This window comes from Rhinatrema bivittatum, chromosome 2 (assembly GCF_901001135.1).
Source record: "Rhinatrema bivittatum chromosome 2, aRhiBiv1.1, whole genome shotgun sequence".
Taxonomy (NCBI): Eukaryota; Metazoa; Chordata; class Amphibia; order Gymnophiona; family Rhinatrematidae; genus Rhinatrema; species Rhinatrema bivittatum.
The window spans coordinates 156,967,371-156,984,199 of NC_042616.1; the positions used below are offsets into that span (position 1 = coordinate 156,967,371).

At 39.8% G+C, this 16,829-nt stretch overlaps 1 protein-coding gene across 1 annotated transcript in view; it reads left to right on the top strand.

Annotated features, from left to right (window-relative positions):
* The window catches only part of STEAP2 (STEAP2 metalloreductase), a 65,513-nt gene extending 55,765 nt beyond the window's left edge, over positions 1–9,748 (top strand). Inside the window, exon 6 of the mRNA XM_029588783.1 lies at positions 5,912–9,748. Within this exon, the coding sequence (XP_029444643.1) occupies positions 5,912–6,196 (285 nt within the window). The 3' untranslated portion in view covers positions 6,197–9,748. The remainder of the gene's footprint in view (positions 1–5,911) is intronic.
* The last annotated feature ends 7,081 nt before the right edge of the window (positions 9,749–16,829 follow it).

Below are 16,829 nucleotides of genomic sequence, written 5' to 3' on the forward strand. Positions count from 1 at the left end.
TTTTATATGTACCATTGTACTCAGTTGTTCGAGAGGTATATTTCTTTTTGTTTTAACATGTGCTTGTAGGATTATAAATAGGCAGAAAGAAATATTTTAATTAGATAAAGATGAGCTCTGAATCATAAGAGAACAAAAGGATATTTCCTTAAAGCTTTTTTCAAAGGCAATTCATTTTGTTTCTAGGCTGATAAGATAAACTTCAGACTGGCCAATTGTGAACAACATAGTCTGGCTGTCTTCCATATTTGTGGGCTGTAAGAAATTGCGTCCATGGACCATATGATCTTGCGCATCTCATGTTTCTTTTTCTTCAAATAGCTCAGAAGGCTGTAACTCTCGTGCCACTCCTTTTTAAAAGAAAAGGCCTGGAGACCAGGCTGTGAAGAACATTTTCTTCTTATGGTCCTTATCATTAAATGGTGATTGAAAGATCAAAATTTATCACTCAACCAAATGCCTCTTGAATGGCTGTTGGTTTCCAGCTGCTAGGACAGAGATTTAAACTTTATTGTTTTTGGTAGCACTAACATGATAACATTTCTCAAAACATTCATCTGTCAGAACAGGGAGAGCCTTTTTGTGTGTCATTGTTACTCATCCACAGAATAGTACTTTAAACCTTTTGATAAATGCATCATCTACATCAGAGAGACAAGACCAAGAATCTTGTTGCCAAGCCATATTGTTGCATAAACTTGAAATTAAAGAATGATTTTTTTCTAAATTTCAACCAAATTTAATTTCAAGTTTATGCAACAATATGGCTTCATGCCCTTCTTCACTGGGGATATAAGCAATTAAAACATGGTCAGTGGAACTCATCCACCCTGTGTCAAATGTGCATGATGTATTAGGGAGAGACACATTTATTCAGAAAGGTATAACGAGGGAAGGAGACATGGAAATGAGGTAGATCACATGCTCAGTAAAGCCTCATTTGCATATGGTGCACCATTATTGACAAATATGCAGATGCTAATTGAAGTGCTCATATATTAATGTGATGATGGAACCATCTTGATTTACACGTTAAAGCTTTGCTGCATTACTCACTGTTTCTAGGAAGCACAAAAGGCTCTTAATATGCACATTAAACCTTGTTGTATAGGCCCAAATATATGATTTCTTTTTTTTAACATCTACAAATTTTGCTGAATGCAATCCTGTCACAACAAAAATACTTTACAAATATTTTCTTTCAAGACCAGTTGACCAAGAAATATAGGAACTTTTGATTCCTCTTTCAGCAACTAATTATTTTATTATCTTGTTTTAGGTTTAGCATTTGAGCAATGTAGAGACATTTAATGCAGTTGTGACCTTTGTTCACATTTTGTGAAAATGTTTGAAAAGTTCTCATTGTTTCTTATTGTATTCAAATAGGGGGCAATTTTCAAAACTATGCGGTTTGATGCAAAGTCAACAGGTAATATTCCCTTGGACTTTGCACCAATTTTCAAAGGGAAGGTAGGCGCATAGTTTCCCCTTGAAAATTACATGGGAAAAGAGTAACTGTACAGATTTGCACTGCCTTTTTCTGTGGATGTCTTTTGCCCGAAAAGCAATGCGCATAGTTTTGAATATTCAAAACTACATGTGGTGTTCTGTTGTCCAACTTATCCCCCACCTCTGGTCCCACTTCTTTTCCCTCGTGTACAGGTACACATGTTTCTGATGCCTGCATGTACTTTTGCCCATATACATGGTAGACTATTTTACCTGGGTAAATAGCCATTTATGACAATAAATGGCTTTGAAAATTGCCTTGATATTTATTGTTGGTTTCCACACATATCTAGTAACCATTCTTACATATGTAAATGAGTATAAGCTATCAGTAAATATAGTTACCATACATCTAATTCCAAAATTACAAAACAATCTAATATTGAAAGAATATATATTACCAGTATAGGTGTTAGAACTAGGGGCGCAGCTTTCGTTATACACAAATGAAAAACTGTTTTCCGCATTCCCAATATAAAAAAATCATTCCAGCTCCCTTGGTTTTCAGTTTATGCTATTTTTTTTTTGTATTGTGTATTTACCAAATACAGGAAATTGTTTTGAAATAGAATTTCCCCATATATTGCAATTTTAATTTAAAATGTATGCCTCGCCTTTACAGCATTGCTGATTCAGCACGATGTACCAACCCTTTGATTGCTAAGCCATCTGGGATTCAGAATATAAAATAACAATATTCAACAAAACAATAGCATTCATCATGATACACAACAAATTATACAACCTATCAAATCTTAAAAAAAATCTTATAAATGATGCGTGGATCCAAAGAGCAAATCTGGCACACTCACAGTTTCAGGTTTAAAAACTGAGATTATTATTTCATACCAGTGGTCTAATAAAGGCCCTTGTTTACAAAGGAATGAATTTTCAAAGGCATAAAAGAAGCACATATCATAGCAATTTTCAAAAGTCCATTTACATGTGTAAAAATCTTTGAAAAGGAAGCTCTATTGAATAAAGTTTCACAGGAGTTATATGCTTAAAAGTAGGAATTTTCAAAAGTTTATTTACACACGTAAAACTTTTTGAAAATGTCCTCCTAAGCATTTTTCCCATAGATAAAAATCAGGGAAAATCTTTAATAAATAGGCCCCAAATATTGTTAAAAAGCCACATCATTATAACTCTTCAAAATAACAAGTAATTATTCTCTAATCTATAATTAATGAGAAGTAAATTCCAAAACACAGTGCTGCAGGAAACAATGCTGACTTCCTTGTACGTGCTAGATGTATATCCTGTATCGAGGAGATACTTAACAAAGCTACCTTGTGACAACCTCACTGGTCTGGCAGGGAGATATGCCTCCAGCCAACATGAGAAATATTTGGCTGATGATATACAAGACTTTGAAGGTTATGGAAAAATCTTAAACTTACTACGTGCTGTTACTGGCAGCAGTGCAGTTCACATAAAAAGGAAGAGACTTGCCCAGAATAATTTTGGCAGCTGAATTCTGTATCATTTGTAATCTGTATAGGTGTTTTTTAGACAAACACACAAACAGGATATTATAGCAATCTGTCTGAGTAATTACAAGTAATTGCATTGTTGTGTTGAGAGTGCCCTGTTCTAGGTATGGCTTCAGCTGGAATGACAGATAGAATTTGAGAAAAGCAGTTCTTGTACTACCTTTGATATATGGCTCAAATGTAAAGCCAGTGTAACACCTACATTATGCACTTTGGGATGAATTTTAAAAGCCCAGAGTGTGCATCAATTAGGAGATGCACATGCAAGTCAGGCTTACATGAGCCCACCGTAATTTCAAAGCTTAGAGATGCACGCGCATCTCGGGCTGCACACACATCTCACTCAGATTCAAAAAGGAGCAGGGCTTGGTCTGGGTGGAACATGGGCATATCAGAGCAGGGTCAAGAGATGTGCGTGTAAATACTTACGCACCTGGCTGCACGCCCAAGTCCAGTGCAACATAAGTTTACTTCTGCTATGAAGGAGGTGTAACTTTGAAAATTAAAAAAATTGCCATTTCTGATGTGTTTAAAGGGTCGGGGATAACTGGAGAGACTGAAGGCTATTAAGCCAGGGGGGTTTGGAGGACCCAGCTCTTCATTGGGCGAACTGGTGAAACCGGAAATGGTGTGGACATGCATCCATTATAAAATACCTTGACTTATGTAGTCAAAATGGGATTCAAACAGGTAGGCAAGCGCCCTCTTAAAATTGGGTACACATGCGTATGCACCCATTGTATTTTATAACATGCACACATATGTGCATGCATGTTGGAAAGTCACAGCATCCCTGGGTGTGTGCCAGTGCATATGCATCAGTATGTCCAGACACCCATTTGAAATTTACTGTCCCTTGTTTTTAATTCACAAACTACACCATCAACCATTGGCATCACCTACAGTGGCTAACTTTCCATGGTCATAGGGATTAATGTTGACTGAGAGCAGTCTTATTTTGTGACCAACAGTGACATTATTTTCAAAAATATCCCAAATAAAGTAGTGTGGTTGCTGTGTTAGTCCATTTTGATACATAGAAATGTTAATGGTTAGCAGCACTCAATCTTGGATATTTTAGCCAATTTTGGTATAGAATTTAAAACTAAAAAATCAGGGGTTTTTTTTTGTTGTTTTGTTTATTTATTTAGACATTTTATATGCACAGAAGCTAGAATCCACAGCCAAAATCCTGAGCGATGGGGAAATAAATGAGTAGGATAGGTTTAATTCAGCTGTGCTGAGAGCAGAAGATGTCGCAGAAAGGGTCCTAAGAGACACTGATAAGAACTAATTTGGTAATGATTTCTAAAGCACTTGAAAAATATAAATCCTAGATGGGGGTTAGTTATTTCTGTTAGGGTTATCTGACCAGCCACACAGGGAGAATAATGAATATGTTAAGATTGTGTAATAAATCTTGCAGGATTCTGCTATTGTTTCATCATTAGAGAAGCACCCAGGATTGGGGGCATGAATCTCTGAAGGCCCCACCTCACAGAAGTAAAGGTCAAAAAACAAGTTGTAGATGTTATGCTTTCATTGGGCTAAATTAATACATTTGTGACTAGCTTCTGAGAGCTATGTTAAAGGGAGCATAACCCTCAAAAGCAAGTTACAAAATCAGGTCATCTACGAATGATTTAGCACCAGGTTCCCCACGAATGTGCGGTGTGCTACGGGAGAGAGGTGGCCCTCTTCTGTCCGTGCTCTGGTCCCGACGCAAGCGGCTCTGCTCGCCGGCCATGCGGCTGGCTATCCCAGGCCAGCCAAGGCTCCGTGGTGCTGCGGTATCGTTCCATTTAGGGAGATTCTGACTTAGAGGTGTTCAGTCATAATCCCCCAGATGGTAGCTTTAGTCCAAAATTTCTAAAATTCCCCTGGAATCTTGGCCTATATTGTCCCATATTAATTTCAAAATCTTGTTACCTTTGCCTCTCTGGAGTCTATTACAATGCACTTGACCTCAGTCTGCCTTGTGGAACAAAACATCCTATCTGTTCTCAGCAGGTGTCTTCTCAGTAGTATCTCTGTTAGGTTTTCACTACACAAACATCTCTGGTTAAGCCCATTCTCTATTTATTCCACAGCCTTCTGCACCACGTTTACAGTCCCCATTAAACTGAACAGCTTTAGTTCTGCAGTTGCCATGTGCACTTCTGCCATATCACAAGATCTGCAGAGAGGAGACTGCAGTTGAAACATTATGGTGCTTTTCAGAGCCCACCTAACCAAACATTTATTTTTATTATATTTTTGCAAGATTTTTCTTTTGGATCTTTTATCTCCTCTGAATATTTCTTTTTGGCATCTTAACTTGGAGGAATATATTACTGCATGACAATTCTACAGTGATAGCCATTCCAAAATGGTAGGCAACGATGGGCACAGGCAATCAAGTATTAAAGCAATTTATCCAGCATCATAATATCAATTCGGACTGATATATGAGTATTTTACTTCTTTGATTCATGAAATATAACATAGTACTTAGAAAATGTAGAATTACGTTTGAATGTTTTATTAGTTAAAAAATGATTATAACATTTATAATTCTCATTTAGGTGATGGCTTAATTTTCAGGAAGAAAGTTAAGGCTTATTTATTTCAACAGGCATTTTGACTGTGGATTGAGACACATGGTCTTTGACATGCTTTCATTAGACAGATTACTGTTGTAGATTATTGTTTGTTATTTTAGATGTGTGGTTTCATTATATTATGTTGATTTTATTTATTATGTATGTTGGTTGTGCTTTGCAGGGAGTAATTTGTTAGACCTGAAGGTTATAAATGTTTAAAAAAATAAATGCTGAAAAAACCCTAATTTCATTAGATTTGTCTTGTTAATATGGGGTGTTACAAGTTCTAATTCATATCTTTTAATGTTTTGTTTCCCTCTACAGTCTACACTTGGCTATGTCGCTTTGCTCATAAGCACTTTCCACGTTTTAATTTATGGGTGGAAGCGGGCCTTTCAGGAAGAGTACTACAGGTTTTACACACCACCCAGTTTTGTTCTTGCTCTTGTTTTACCTTCTCTTGTAATTCTGGGTAAGATCATTTTACTTCTTCCTTGTACAAGCCAGAGGCTGAGGAGGATTAGAAGAGGATGGGAAAAAAGTCACTTCCCTGATGAAACAAGTGGCACAATGGCACAGATTTCACCAGAAAGAGTAACAGTAATGTGATGTGATGTGATGGAAGGTTCCTTGAACTTTTTGTTTTGCTGCGGTTTTTCTGTCACCATTCTGCATCTGGAGGGTATGAAGCACCAGTAGATAGGTAAATGTAATGAAAAGATTGAAAAACGATAAAAATATATTGATGTATTGATTATGAGTACATTGTAACATTGAGAATTTTAAATGTAGCATAACTATATTCCCTATTCTAGCAAAAACTTTCTTTTCCCTTTTTTAAGGCTTGCAAAATAATTGTCCTACTTTCGTAAATGAAGTGCTGGTAAGCGGTATTAGACTGACATCAGAGGAAACCAATGTTTTCTATTTACAGAACTGTTTCAGCAAGACTACATCATGACACATGTAAACCTGCAAAACCAGGACTGAGTGAGCCTGCCCTATAAAATAATGGAAAGTCAGGGGCAGCGGACTGCCTTTTTGGTTGGAGGGGCAAGCTAACCAAGCTTGGCCTCCTCCCCTCTGTCCCCTTGTCTCCCCAATGATCTATCTCTGTTCCCTACCCCTTCTTTTTCTCACTCCTTCCCTTTCTCTACACCCCTGCCCCACCACCATCACCCTCTCCCCCCACTCCCAGGAACTATCTTCCACTCTGATCAGTGGCAAAAGGAGGAGACCAATGGAGCCTCAGGCCGCATCCTCTCTCTTCCCTGACGCCTGGTCTGACTTCTGCTTTGAACCACATGGCTGTACAAAATCTCATGTGGTTCAAAGCAGCAGTTGGGCCAGGCAGCAGAGGAGAGGATACAGGTGCTGCATCGCTGCTCTCCTCCTCCTGCCACCAAACAGCTGCTTCCCAGCCCTGGATCTCCCGCAGTGTTTCTACAGGAAGGGCCAGATTTTGGTGGGGTCGTGGCCCATTCCAACATCTATGGAGCCAGTCGATAACCTAAATTTCCTTCTATTTTTTTTTTTTTGTCTCTTCTTATTTGTCTTGTGTTTATCTGTTTTGATTTTCAGTCAATTTTAAAACTAGATTTTGCTTATGGCGATTTTATTTAATGCAGCAGTTCACATAAGCCAGCATCTTTTTTTTTCTACAGGGCACACTGCCCTGACACACACAAAACTCTCCTGAATCGCCTGGCAAGCATTCTAACACCTTCACTAGCCACATCTAACAACCGCCAGCATTCAAATATCTGGTTCACTACGCCTTTGGGACCTACACTGCACATGCGCACTCTCACTCCAGCACTCGGATCCATCATTCATGCACACGTACCACTAAACCTAATTATTAATTGACACGGACACAGAAGGTTATCCAAAACAAAAAGTAAAAAACATTTCTTAAAAATAAATGTACAAAAATGTTTTAACACCCCTGGAGAGGGTAAGGGGAATGATAGATAGTGGCATTGTCCTCATGGGGGAAAAAGGATTTGTGAGTGCTGTCCAAGTGTCCATGTCTTTGGGGGGAAGGGCAGGATATCTTCCTTCTTCCTTCATTGCTTTTGGAGACAGAGCAGCAGCATTTCAGGGTCTGGCTTGAAGAGAGGAAAAACACAGTCAGTCTGGATGTCTAACAGCCAACACCGAAAGCCGGTGAAAAGCTGGAAAGAAGTGCGCATGTACAGCTACTCCTTCAAAAGGGTGGATCTCTTCATCTCCTGAGTGTACCCCAGGGAATGCATGCATTCATTCATTCATTCATTCATTCATTCATGGCATGCCTGGACTACAGGATACTGGCCCTATGGAGAGACTGCTGCATTCATTATGTACTTTTCATTAATTCCCTTCACACTATCCACACATATGCCCACAAACACCCATTCACTGTAGTGTTTATATATACTGTGTACGCATACCTTTTTAGTCACTATCAGCGGCTCTCGGTCATGAATATATTTACTCTTCGTCAAGTTTAGTTAAAGCGCAGTGTAAGAAAATTCAGTGTACAACTGGCTTCACCAACAATTAAGTTGAGCTTCACCAGCGACTACCGTCCTAGTATAAAACTTACTTATCTGCATAGTTGCAATATTAATAGGGTTTTAACTGTCTTTTTCTGCACAAACTTTATCCTGGTACCTTTTGGTCTTCTCTCCAGCTGTGAATCACCATATAGCCACTTTCTCCTGTTCTGCATCTTGAATCCCCAGAAGTCTCTGTTCTTCCTCTTTTCCTACTCCATCTTTCTATCCCTGCTAGAAGGAGCGACTTGAAATCTTGGCCCACCTTCACTCCACCATCCCCCCCCCCCCCTCCCACCCCCAGAGCTGACTATTACATTCCCATCAGCATTTTTAGAATTTGCATTCTATCTCTGGGGAAAGGAAGGGGCTCTCTGTTATTTGTCCTCTCACTTTCTCTCCCCCTTCTGTTCATAATGGGTTGTATACCTCATTAAATCCAAGCTGGAATGCTCAGCTCAGGACCTGCCATGATGCCCATATATTCTGTGCAGCATTGCATACATCTGGTATGTGTCATACAAATCATGATGATAATATAATATTAAGGCAAAGCTTTGGTCCTTCATATGGATTTCTGCTGGGTCAGTATGGCAATACGGAAGCTTTGTCATTAGTATAGTGAAAGAAGTTAGAAATTACTAATAGAACTGATGTTGAGTCCTTTATGGTGTTTGTTGGTGATCATGGGTATCACCAGAACAGGAAATACCATATTGGCATGTAGGATAAAATACAATATATCTATGGCTACACTTTCTAAAGGTTGAACAGAAGTGAAACATCTAAAATCTGCTTTTACACAGATACTGGCATAAGTCAAATGTCTAGCAAATTTTAAAATACCCTTTGTGCGTCTTAAGTATCTTAGATGTCTAAACAGACATCCATGTGGGCAGTGGGAAGCATGGTTTTGCTTTAGGTATTCAAATGCAATTTTTAATGCATTGAAAGTCTCATGCAATGGCATTTCTGCATCGTATCTTGCATCAAGTAAGCATCCAAGTAGGAAAGTGTTTTGACTGGTAGGGTTTCTATAGCTTTTTGTTTTTTAAAAATTAGCAATAAGTTTTATCCACTTGTGACCCCTACCTGGGGTACATAAAATAAAAGAGTGCCTGATGCTAAGTTTTTGTTATCTTAAACCATTCTCTGTGGGTTCAAAATTCACAAATCTGGTCAGGTAGATGGTGGACTGGACCTGGCTCAGAGGCAAGGGCAATATTTTTCTTGGGTTAGACAGAGAAAAATACCAAAATCCGATTTTTACCCTCAGTGATGGTATGAGTACACCCCTCAAGCAAAATCTTAAATCTTCTCTTCTTCAGCAGGCAGACTCATACCTTGAAGCCACAACACTGGGATTTAGTAACTCAAGTCTCACTCACTGGATTAAATGGAAAAGTTATAACTTTTATTCTTCTGGGTTTACCAGCAGTCAATAGGCAATAAAAATCACCATAAGCAGTAAAACAAATATAAATACACTTTACATTTCCTGTTCTTCTAACATCCAGATCTTAGGGCCTCATTTTCCAAGGAGTTAACGTGATTTGCGAATGCAGTATTCAGGGGGTGGAGTATATGTAAAGCGGGAAACAGTTATCGTGTGCGGCGAAACAGCCGCAGTGTTAGCGCGGCTAATAGCTACAACCCTTTCATTCGTGTTACATTGTGCGCTAGAGGCCAGTAAAGGTTTATTGCGGTGCATGACAATTAGAGAGAGAGAGAGAGAGAGAGAGAGGAGAGAGAGAGAGAGAGAGAGAGAGAGAGAGAGAGAGAGAGAGAGAGAGAGAGAGAGAGAGAGAGAGAGAGAGAGAGACTTCCTATAGTGCCTATGCCCTAGACAGGTATTTGTATCCCTATGGGAGGCCCACCTAGTAACTCGAGGTGGGGATTAGGTATGAGCGTCGGGGGTTGGGGGCCACTTTCACATTCAACATGAGACCTACTAGGTTGAGAGAATGTTGCCCAAATCTCTTCTTGGAGTGAGTGTCCTCACTCCGACGGCCAGCAAATCTTCACTAGAGACCACTGTTCTTTCCGTAGGTCTCATGTTGAATGTGAAAGTGGCCCCCAACCCCCTACGCTCATACCTAATCCCCACCTCGAGTTACTAGGTGGCCCTCCCATAGGGATACAAATACCTGTCTAGGGCATAGGCACTATAGGAAGTCTCTCTCTCTCTCTCTCTCTCTCTCTCTCTCTCTCTCTCTCTCTCTCTCTCTCTCTCTCTCTCTCTCACACCTATATATCAAGAGAAAGCTAAGAACCCATGCCATTCTCTTTTGCAATAGCAAAAATCAAAACTTGACCAAAAGCAGAAGTTACAAAATTTCCTTAAAATGTTATGATTGTATATGTTTCTAAAGATTCATTTGAATTGCTCCTTTTGTCTTATTAATTCTCACACATTTCTGCTATGATCATTTGATATATAAATATTTTGCATAATGTACATTTTTCTAGTCATAAAAACAATATTTCTTGATTTAAGTCCCAATTAGTTTGAAGCACTATATTTAGTTCCACATCATTTACTTAAGTGTCTAGCACATGGAAAACCTTTTTGCTCAAAGTTAGAACCTTTTGTTTAAATGAGAAAATAATTGGTTTAAATGAACTGTCACAATAGGGCTTTTTAAATTAATAATAATTTATTCTTGTGTGAATAATTCAATAAAATATTTTTTCTATGCTGCTGATATATTAAACATGATATTCAAAGTCTCAGCGCTCTGAAGACAATGGGGATCCCCTGTTATGCTTTCTGTGCATAATCCAGTTACTGTAAATATACAGTAAGAGACAGAGACTATGTTGGGTTAATATGAAAGACATTATTATTTTGCACAATTATGGTTTTAAGTTCATATTTAATTCAAATGTTTTTGTGTTGAATTGCCTAACTTTTTTTCTGAAGCTCCTTAATAAAGTTAGATGTGTAAATGTTTGGAAATGCATCTTTATAGATGCATAAAATATAAGAGACATTGACATATAATTTCATTGAAATGAATATGTTTGAGTGAATTTTCAAAAGGCTTCCACACATAAAAATAGTATATACATGCATAAGTAGCATGTACATGCATATATGTTATTTTATAAACATCAAGAGTACGCACAAAATTTCTGTTTTGTGTGTTCAGTTTACTGGGGGGGGGGGGGGGGGGAAGGTGGTTTAGGGGCATTTAGGGATAGAGTTGAGAAGTGCCCATGGTAGTTAGCATTTCATAAGAGATATAAAGGTATATATTATCAAACTTATTCCTACACTTTTACACCTGCTAATTGACTTCCAGTTTTTGAGGGGGGGTCTGAATTAACTGGTGGGGGGTTCAGATTGATATGCTAGAGCGTCTTGGTGAATTGGAGGACTGAGTGAACTGGTGGAGATATCAGTGAACTGGTGATTCCAAGTATGTGTGCAAGTAAATATTTTCAAAATGGTATAGTTGCACAACTGTGGCATGTGCAACTCACCTCCTCCTCAGCCTATTTATTGCTCATCCCCTCCTTCTCCAATTCCATTCCCCACCATCCCTCTTGACGTGTGAAAAACCTCTGTATCACACTGCTGTTCAAGAAAGAAGATCACAGAATGTCAGATGCATACAACAATTCAATCACTGAATATAAACAAATATACCAACAGAAGTTTCCTACTGCGGGTGCCCATGCCCACACCTGCACACCCAGTTATTACTGAATTCTCACTTCACACTCAGAAAGCATTGCATTTTTCCACAGGGCTGGCTGTACAAGTCAATATTCTTTTCAACGGTTTACTGTTCAAACCACAAGGTCATCAAAGCCTTGCCCCTAAAGTTATCAATTGCTGGATATGACACACTCTACCATGCAACAACATTCTGGTCCATAAAGAAGCAGAAGTCATTTATGAATGTGCAACATAATTTGGGTGGAGAGCAGCAGAAGACTTGACAGGCAGCCCATCTCAGCTCTTACCCATGCAGTGATCCATATGAACCAATGAAAATAGCAACTCCTTCTAGAAATGGATACTTCCTACCTCCACTGATGATTACTCACACAAGGACTACCCTCCTGAGACACAAAAATTGAGAACAAGGGAGAAACTCCAGCAGTACAAGGCATTGACAAGCAACAAGGTTCTAGAGTAAACCTTGACCTTCTGCATAAGTCACGGAGAAGGAAAGCATGTGAATACAGCAGCTCCCACATAACTCATGCGACAAAGCATTGAGCATCAGATTGCAGGTACTATGCACTTGATCATAATGATGTAAAGGAGAGGAAAAGCTGCATGTTGAATGGAGATGGCAAGGAGCATGCTGCTGGATGACAAGCTGCCTATGACTGAAACTATATGCAGAAACTGCTGCTAATGAGAGCAACAAAACAGAAAACCTTGCATGGGTCACTTGGGGCCTTTGGCTGCCAGGCCCACATACATGTACGCATGAGAAGCATTTAAATGTAGCTGGTAGAGCCACAGAGGGCATGCTAATAGGGTTATGGTGATCGTGGTTGGGGATACAGACTCCTACTCCTCAGAACAAACCAGGTGATAGTAACCTCAGAGTATTACTTCAATTAATCACCCTTATAGCTGAGATCACCACCACCACCAACATGAAGCCATGGAGCAATCAGATATTGCCTCTAGTACCAGCCAGGTGAGAACTGCAGAACAAGATGTTGCGACAGATGGGAATATGTACAAGATAGCAGAGCAACCAGCTGAGACAATGGAGGAGCAGATTTCAGGACAGCAGAGCATATAAGTAGAAGTGACAAAGAACACAAAAGAGACACAACTATCTGCAAACTGCTGAATGGTGAACGGTGCCCTAGAAGGATGGTGTAGTCAATCGTAGACACTGCAAGCTGATACAGATGCACTGGAAACGGTGTCACAAGAATTTGCCATGAGGTTGCAAAAGAAAAACAGACAAGAGTTAGATGAAATCACCATGCTTGACAGAATATTTTTTAAAATCTATGTACATAGTGATGGTGATTTTATGTTTAACCACTATACCTATGACATTAAGTAAGATGGCTGCTTTGCATTATATAACAAGACCTCTGCCTTACTCCAGAGATGACCTTAAACATTTATACATCTGCTCTTACACAAACTTATTGTAGCGTACATAGCTAAAATGGCCATTATATTTTTGTCAGATCATTTTATTCCCTGCAAGTTGGCTGCTACTATTCAGAGGTACTTAGAAAATGGCAGCCACCACTTTGAATCTGTACATTGCTTGCCCTCTTCAAGATGGTCACCACCATTCTGACACATGGCTCTCAGCAAATGACTGCACTTACTGTGGATGCTCCAACTACTTACCCTCTCCAATATGGCTGCCACCATTGAGACACAAGAATCAGAGGAAATGGCTTCCATTTCCACTTGGTTGCTACCACATTGGGGTTATGAGAAAAATTGTCCATCTGAGGACCCAGGCTGTGGACTGGAAAAATTATTATAGAAGACAGTCGCTGCCATTAAACCATGCACCTCACAAAGATGGCCACTGCCATTAACATAAGGACCTGACAAAATGGCTGCCACTACTGGGCCTCACAAAGATGGCCACTGCATTAACATAGCCGCAACCATGTGGATCTCTACTCCACCACTGAGGGATTCAGCCTAAGATCCCTAGGGGTCCACTCGGGAACCCATATGCTCATTTTTATTATTATTTTAACTAGGGGAAAAACATTGGTGAGCCGCATCAAGGGAGAACCTTTCCCTACTTTGGATCCCTGGAAATTTGTTTGCTGGGCTACCCTACAGTTTATACATAATCAGGGCTCATGTCCAGACACTCTAGTCACTCGCCCTCCCCACCAAGCTCACCGAGATCGTCAGATGTTCCTACACTCACCCAGACATGATGGAGAATGAGTATCAATAGCCTGGCCACACACCTATGACAGGGTAAAAACAAAGAAGAAAACTTGTTTATTTACTTTAATTACCCAACAGATGCCCACATGGCTGCCTACAGTAGTGAAGCCCCTGAAATCCAGATGACCGCATGCTATACAAACACTTCACCACTGAAGGTCCTCCTGGTCACTGGTGGCTTTGGGTACAGGATGAATGTTCTCCCATATTGGGCCCAGCACCCTCTCCCAAGAAGACATACTTCCCACATGCAAAAGGCCACCTTGTGTCCAGAGACTCAAAGGGGCTGTCCAAATCTCTAGCTGCCCGCCTCCTACCACCACAGCGTGCTTCCTGCAAACATGAGCCAGAAATGCAAGCTACAGCCTTGCACCACTCCACGTGGCGCTCCAGAGCCACCAAGGCCCAAGCACTGGTGAAAGCTACCCTGCCCAGAGCATTGGTGTTACCCTGGCCCGAGTGCCAGTGAGGCCTGCCCTGCTGAAGCCCCAGCATCATCTGGGCACATGGCTGAGCGGAAAGGGGAAGAGCCTGGCATGCACACATCCCTTCCACATCCTAACTTGGGTGCTCAGCTGGCCACCCAAACTGAGCCCCTACCCCCATCCAAACTAGGACTGCAGATAGAAAAGTGGGGGAGTGGGAGGGGGGCAATGACCACCAAAGTCTCATGTCCCTAAGCTTTGTCGGCTCACATGCTGAAGCAGGAGGGAAATGTCAGACTATCATGCTCGGATGCTTCCCATTCTGTCACTGGACCACCAAGGAGAGAAATGGAGGTAAACAGGACCCTCAGCCATGACCCCAAGCAAGAACATTCTTTACCTGGGAAAATTTACTGTACAATTTCGCAAGCATCTGAATTTCTGGTACAATATTACAATACAGGCAAAATGCTCGACCAATGATTGATACAGTGATGAGGGCATGGGAGATAGGCTCTTCAAAAAAACCATCAAAATAAGAGGCTGATGGGTGCACTGGACCACATTTATATCTGTGATCACCAGTCTGCTCCCCTAGACTCTGCTACCCCCACTCCATGCCAAACCTCTGGGGATCCAGAGGCAGAGAACTCCGCCGGTTGTGGCCTCCCCATCCCTATACAGGAATGGATCATCTTAGTTACTTGCCTCTGCATTTCAGTTATTGGTGTTTATTCATACAGAGTCATGATTATTTCCAATGTAATATGTCTGTGCATATATGTTTATAAAATGGGTAGATGATATGTTTTCTTCCACTGGAAATATACACATGTACTTTCAGAGCAGAAATTTGCTCCCGCTGCACAGTTCACAAAATACTAGCATTAATCTCCATACATTTACTTTCGTGGGAAAATGCTGTACTGGGGATAGGTTTGAAAGTTGGGCTCTCTAAATGTAAACATCTAATGATCTGAAAGTTAATGTCTCTTTTAGGCATCCAAAATCTTATATATTGAAATGAGGGCATTTTCAGTACCAAACTCCTTGTCTGCAGATCTTTGAAAATGCGCATCACGTTTTTGGGGCAATTTTCAAATGGATTCTCTTTGGAAGTTTACCGGTGGGGAAGGCCCTTTTAGCATAAAAATAGCGTGTATACCTTTCTCTGAGGGGAAAAGGAGTGGTACTGAGGACAGAACCAGGATGGACCATAGAAAGTGAAACATGGGGATTTCACTTTGAAATCTCCACCTCTGCTCTCTGCCGCTTTAGTCCACATACTTTGCAACAGCCCACCCTGATTTTCAAAGTGAAACTCTGTGGGGAGTTTCCCTTTCAAAATTGGCTTGCCGTGATCCTGTGAGCACCATGGGCTTTCTGAAAATCACCCTGCCTTTACATCTCAAGCAGATTGTAATTATAATGAAGTCTATACAGAACTGGGAATTTATTTGCCATGATGCTTGTAACGGTCTTGTAGTCTCATGTACCTGTCCAAATGTAAAAATGCAGCTTTGGTTTGCTGCTCAGATGATATTTAGGGCAATCCTTTCTTCAAGTTCGAAACAATTTGCTCTGTGAAGTAAAACCTTTAGGGAGAAGGTTCTGACAAGCTGCATAAAATGTTCTAATAATTGTGTGATAAAGAGTGTTCAGTTTGAGGATTACATATTATTCTATATGAAGAGCAATATTCTAGATTTATCTTAAGTGTTTTATATAGTGCTTATGTATCAGTGCAATACGTTCTGGATATAGTAAAATATTTACTTTCCTCCGTCGTCAAAATTGGAAAGACTTGATAAGCCATCTTTGTCTACTGGTAGATGATTACGTTTGTATGTGTTTCTTCTATGCCATTTAAAATTAAGAAAGTGCCATTTATACCATAACTGTACATCATGTGAATAAAATTGTAATTATAGCTTTCATATGTACTATGTACAAAGTCTGCTTAATCATCCTACCTGTTAAAATATGAAGATGAAGAGTACCAGAGAAATTAAATATCAATCTTGTCTATTTTACTTCATTGTTCTTTCTTCAATTACTTTGTCACCTTGACCCAAAACAGTTTTTTCATTTAGTTTGTGATACCAGTGCCATATCATAATATTGATCTATTTTTTTGAATAGATGTGCCAAAATGAGGATGTACTGCTATAACTTTATTTATTAATGAAAGAATAATGTAATTTGTAAATCAGCTGTTACATGTTTGTTTGGTGTATAAGCTTCAGCAATTGTTTGCCAACTGAACCCTATGAGCAGTAATCGAAAGACAATTTCCTGTGATTCTACAGAACTTTTTTACTGTCACATTGAATTCCCAAAACCTCAGAATCTCTCCTCTTTAACAT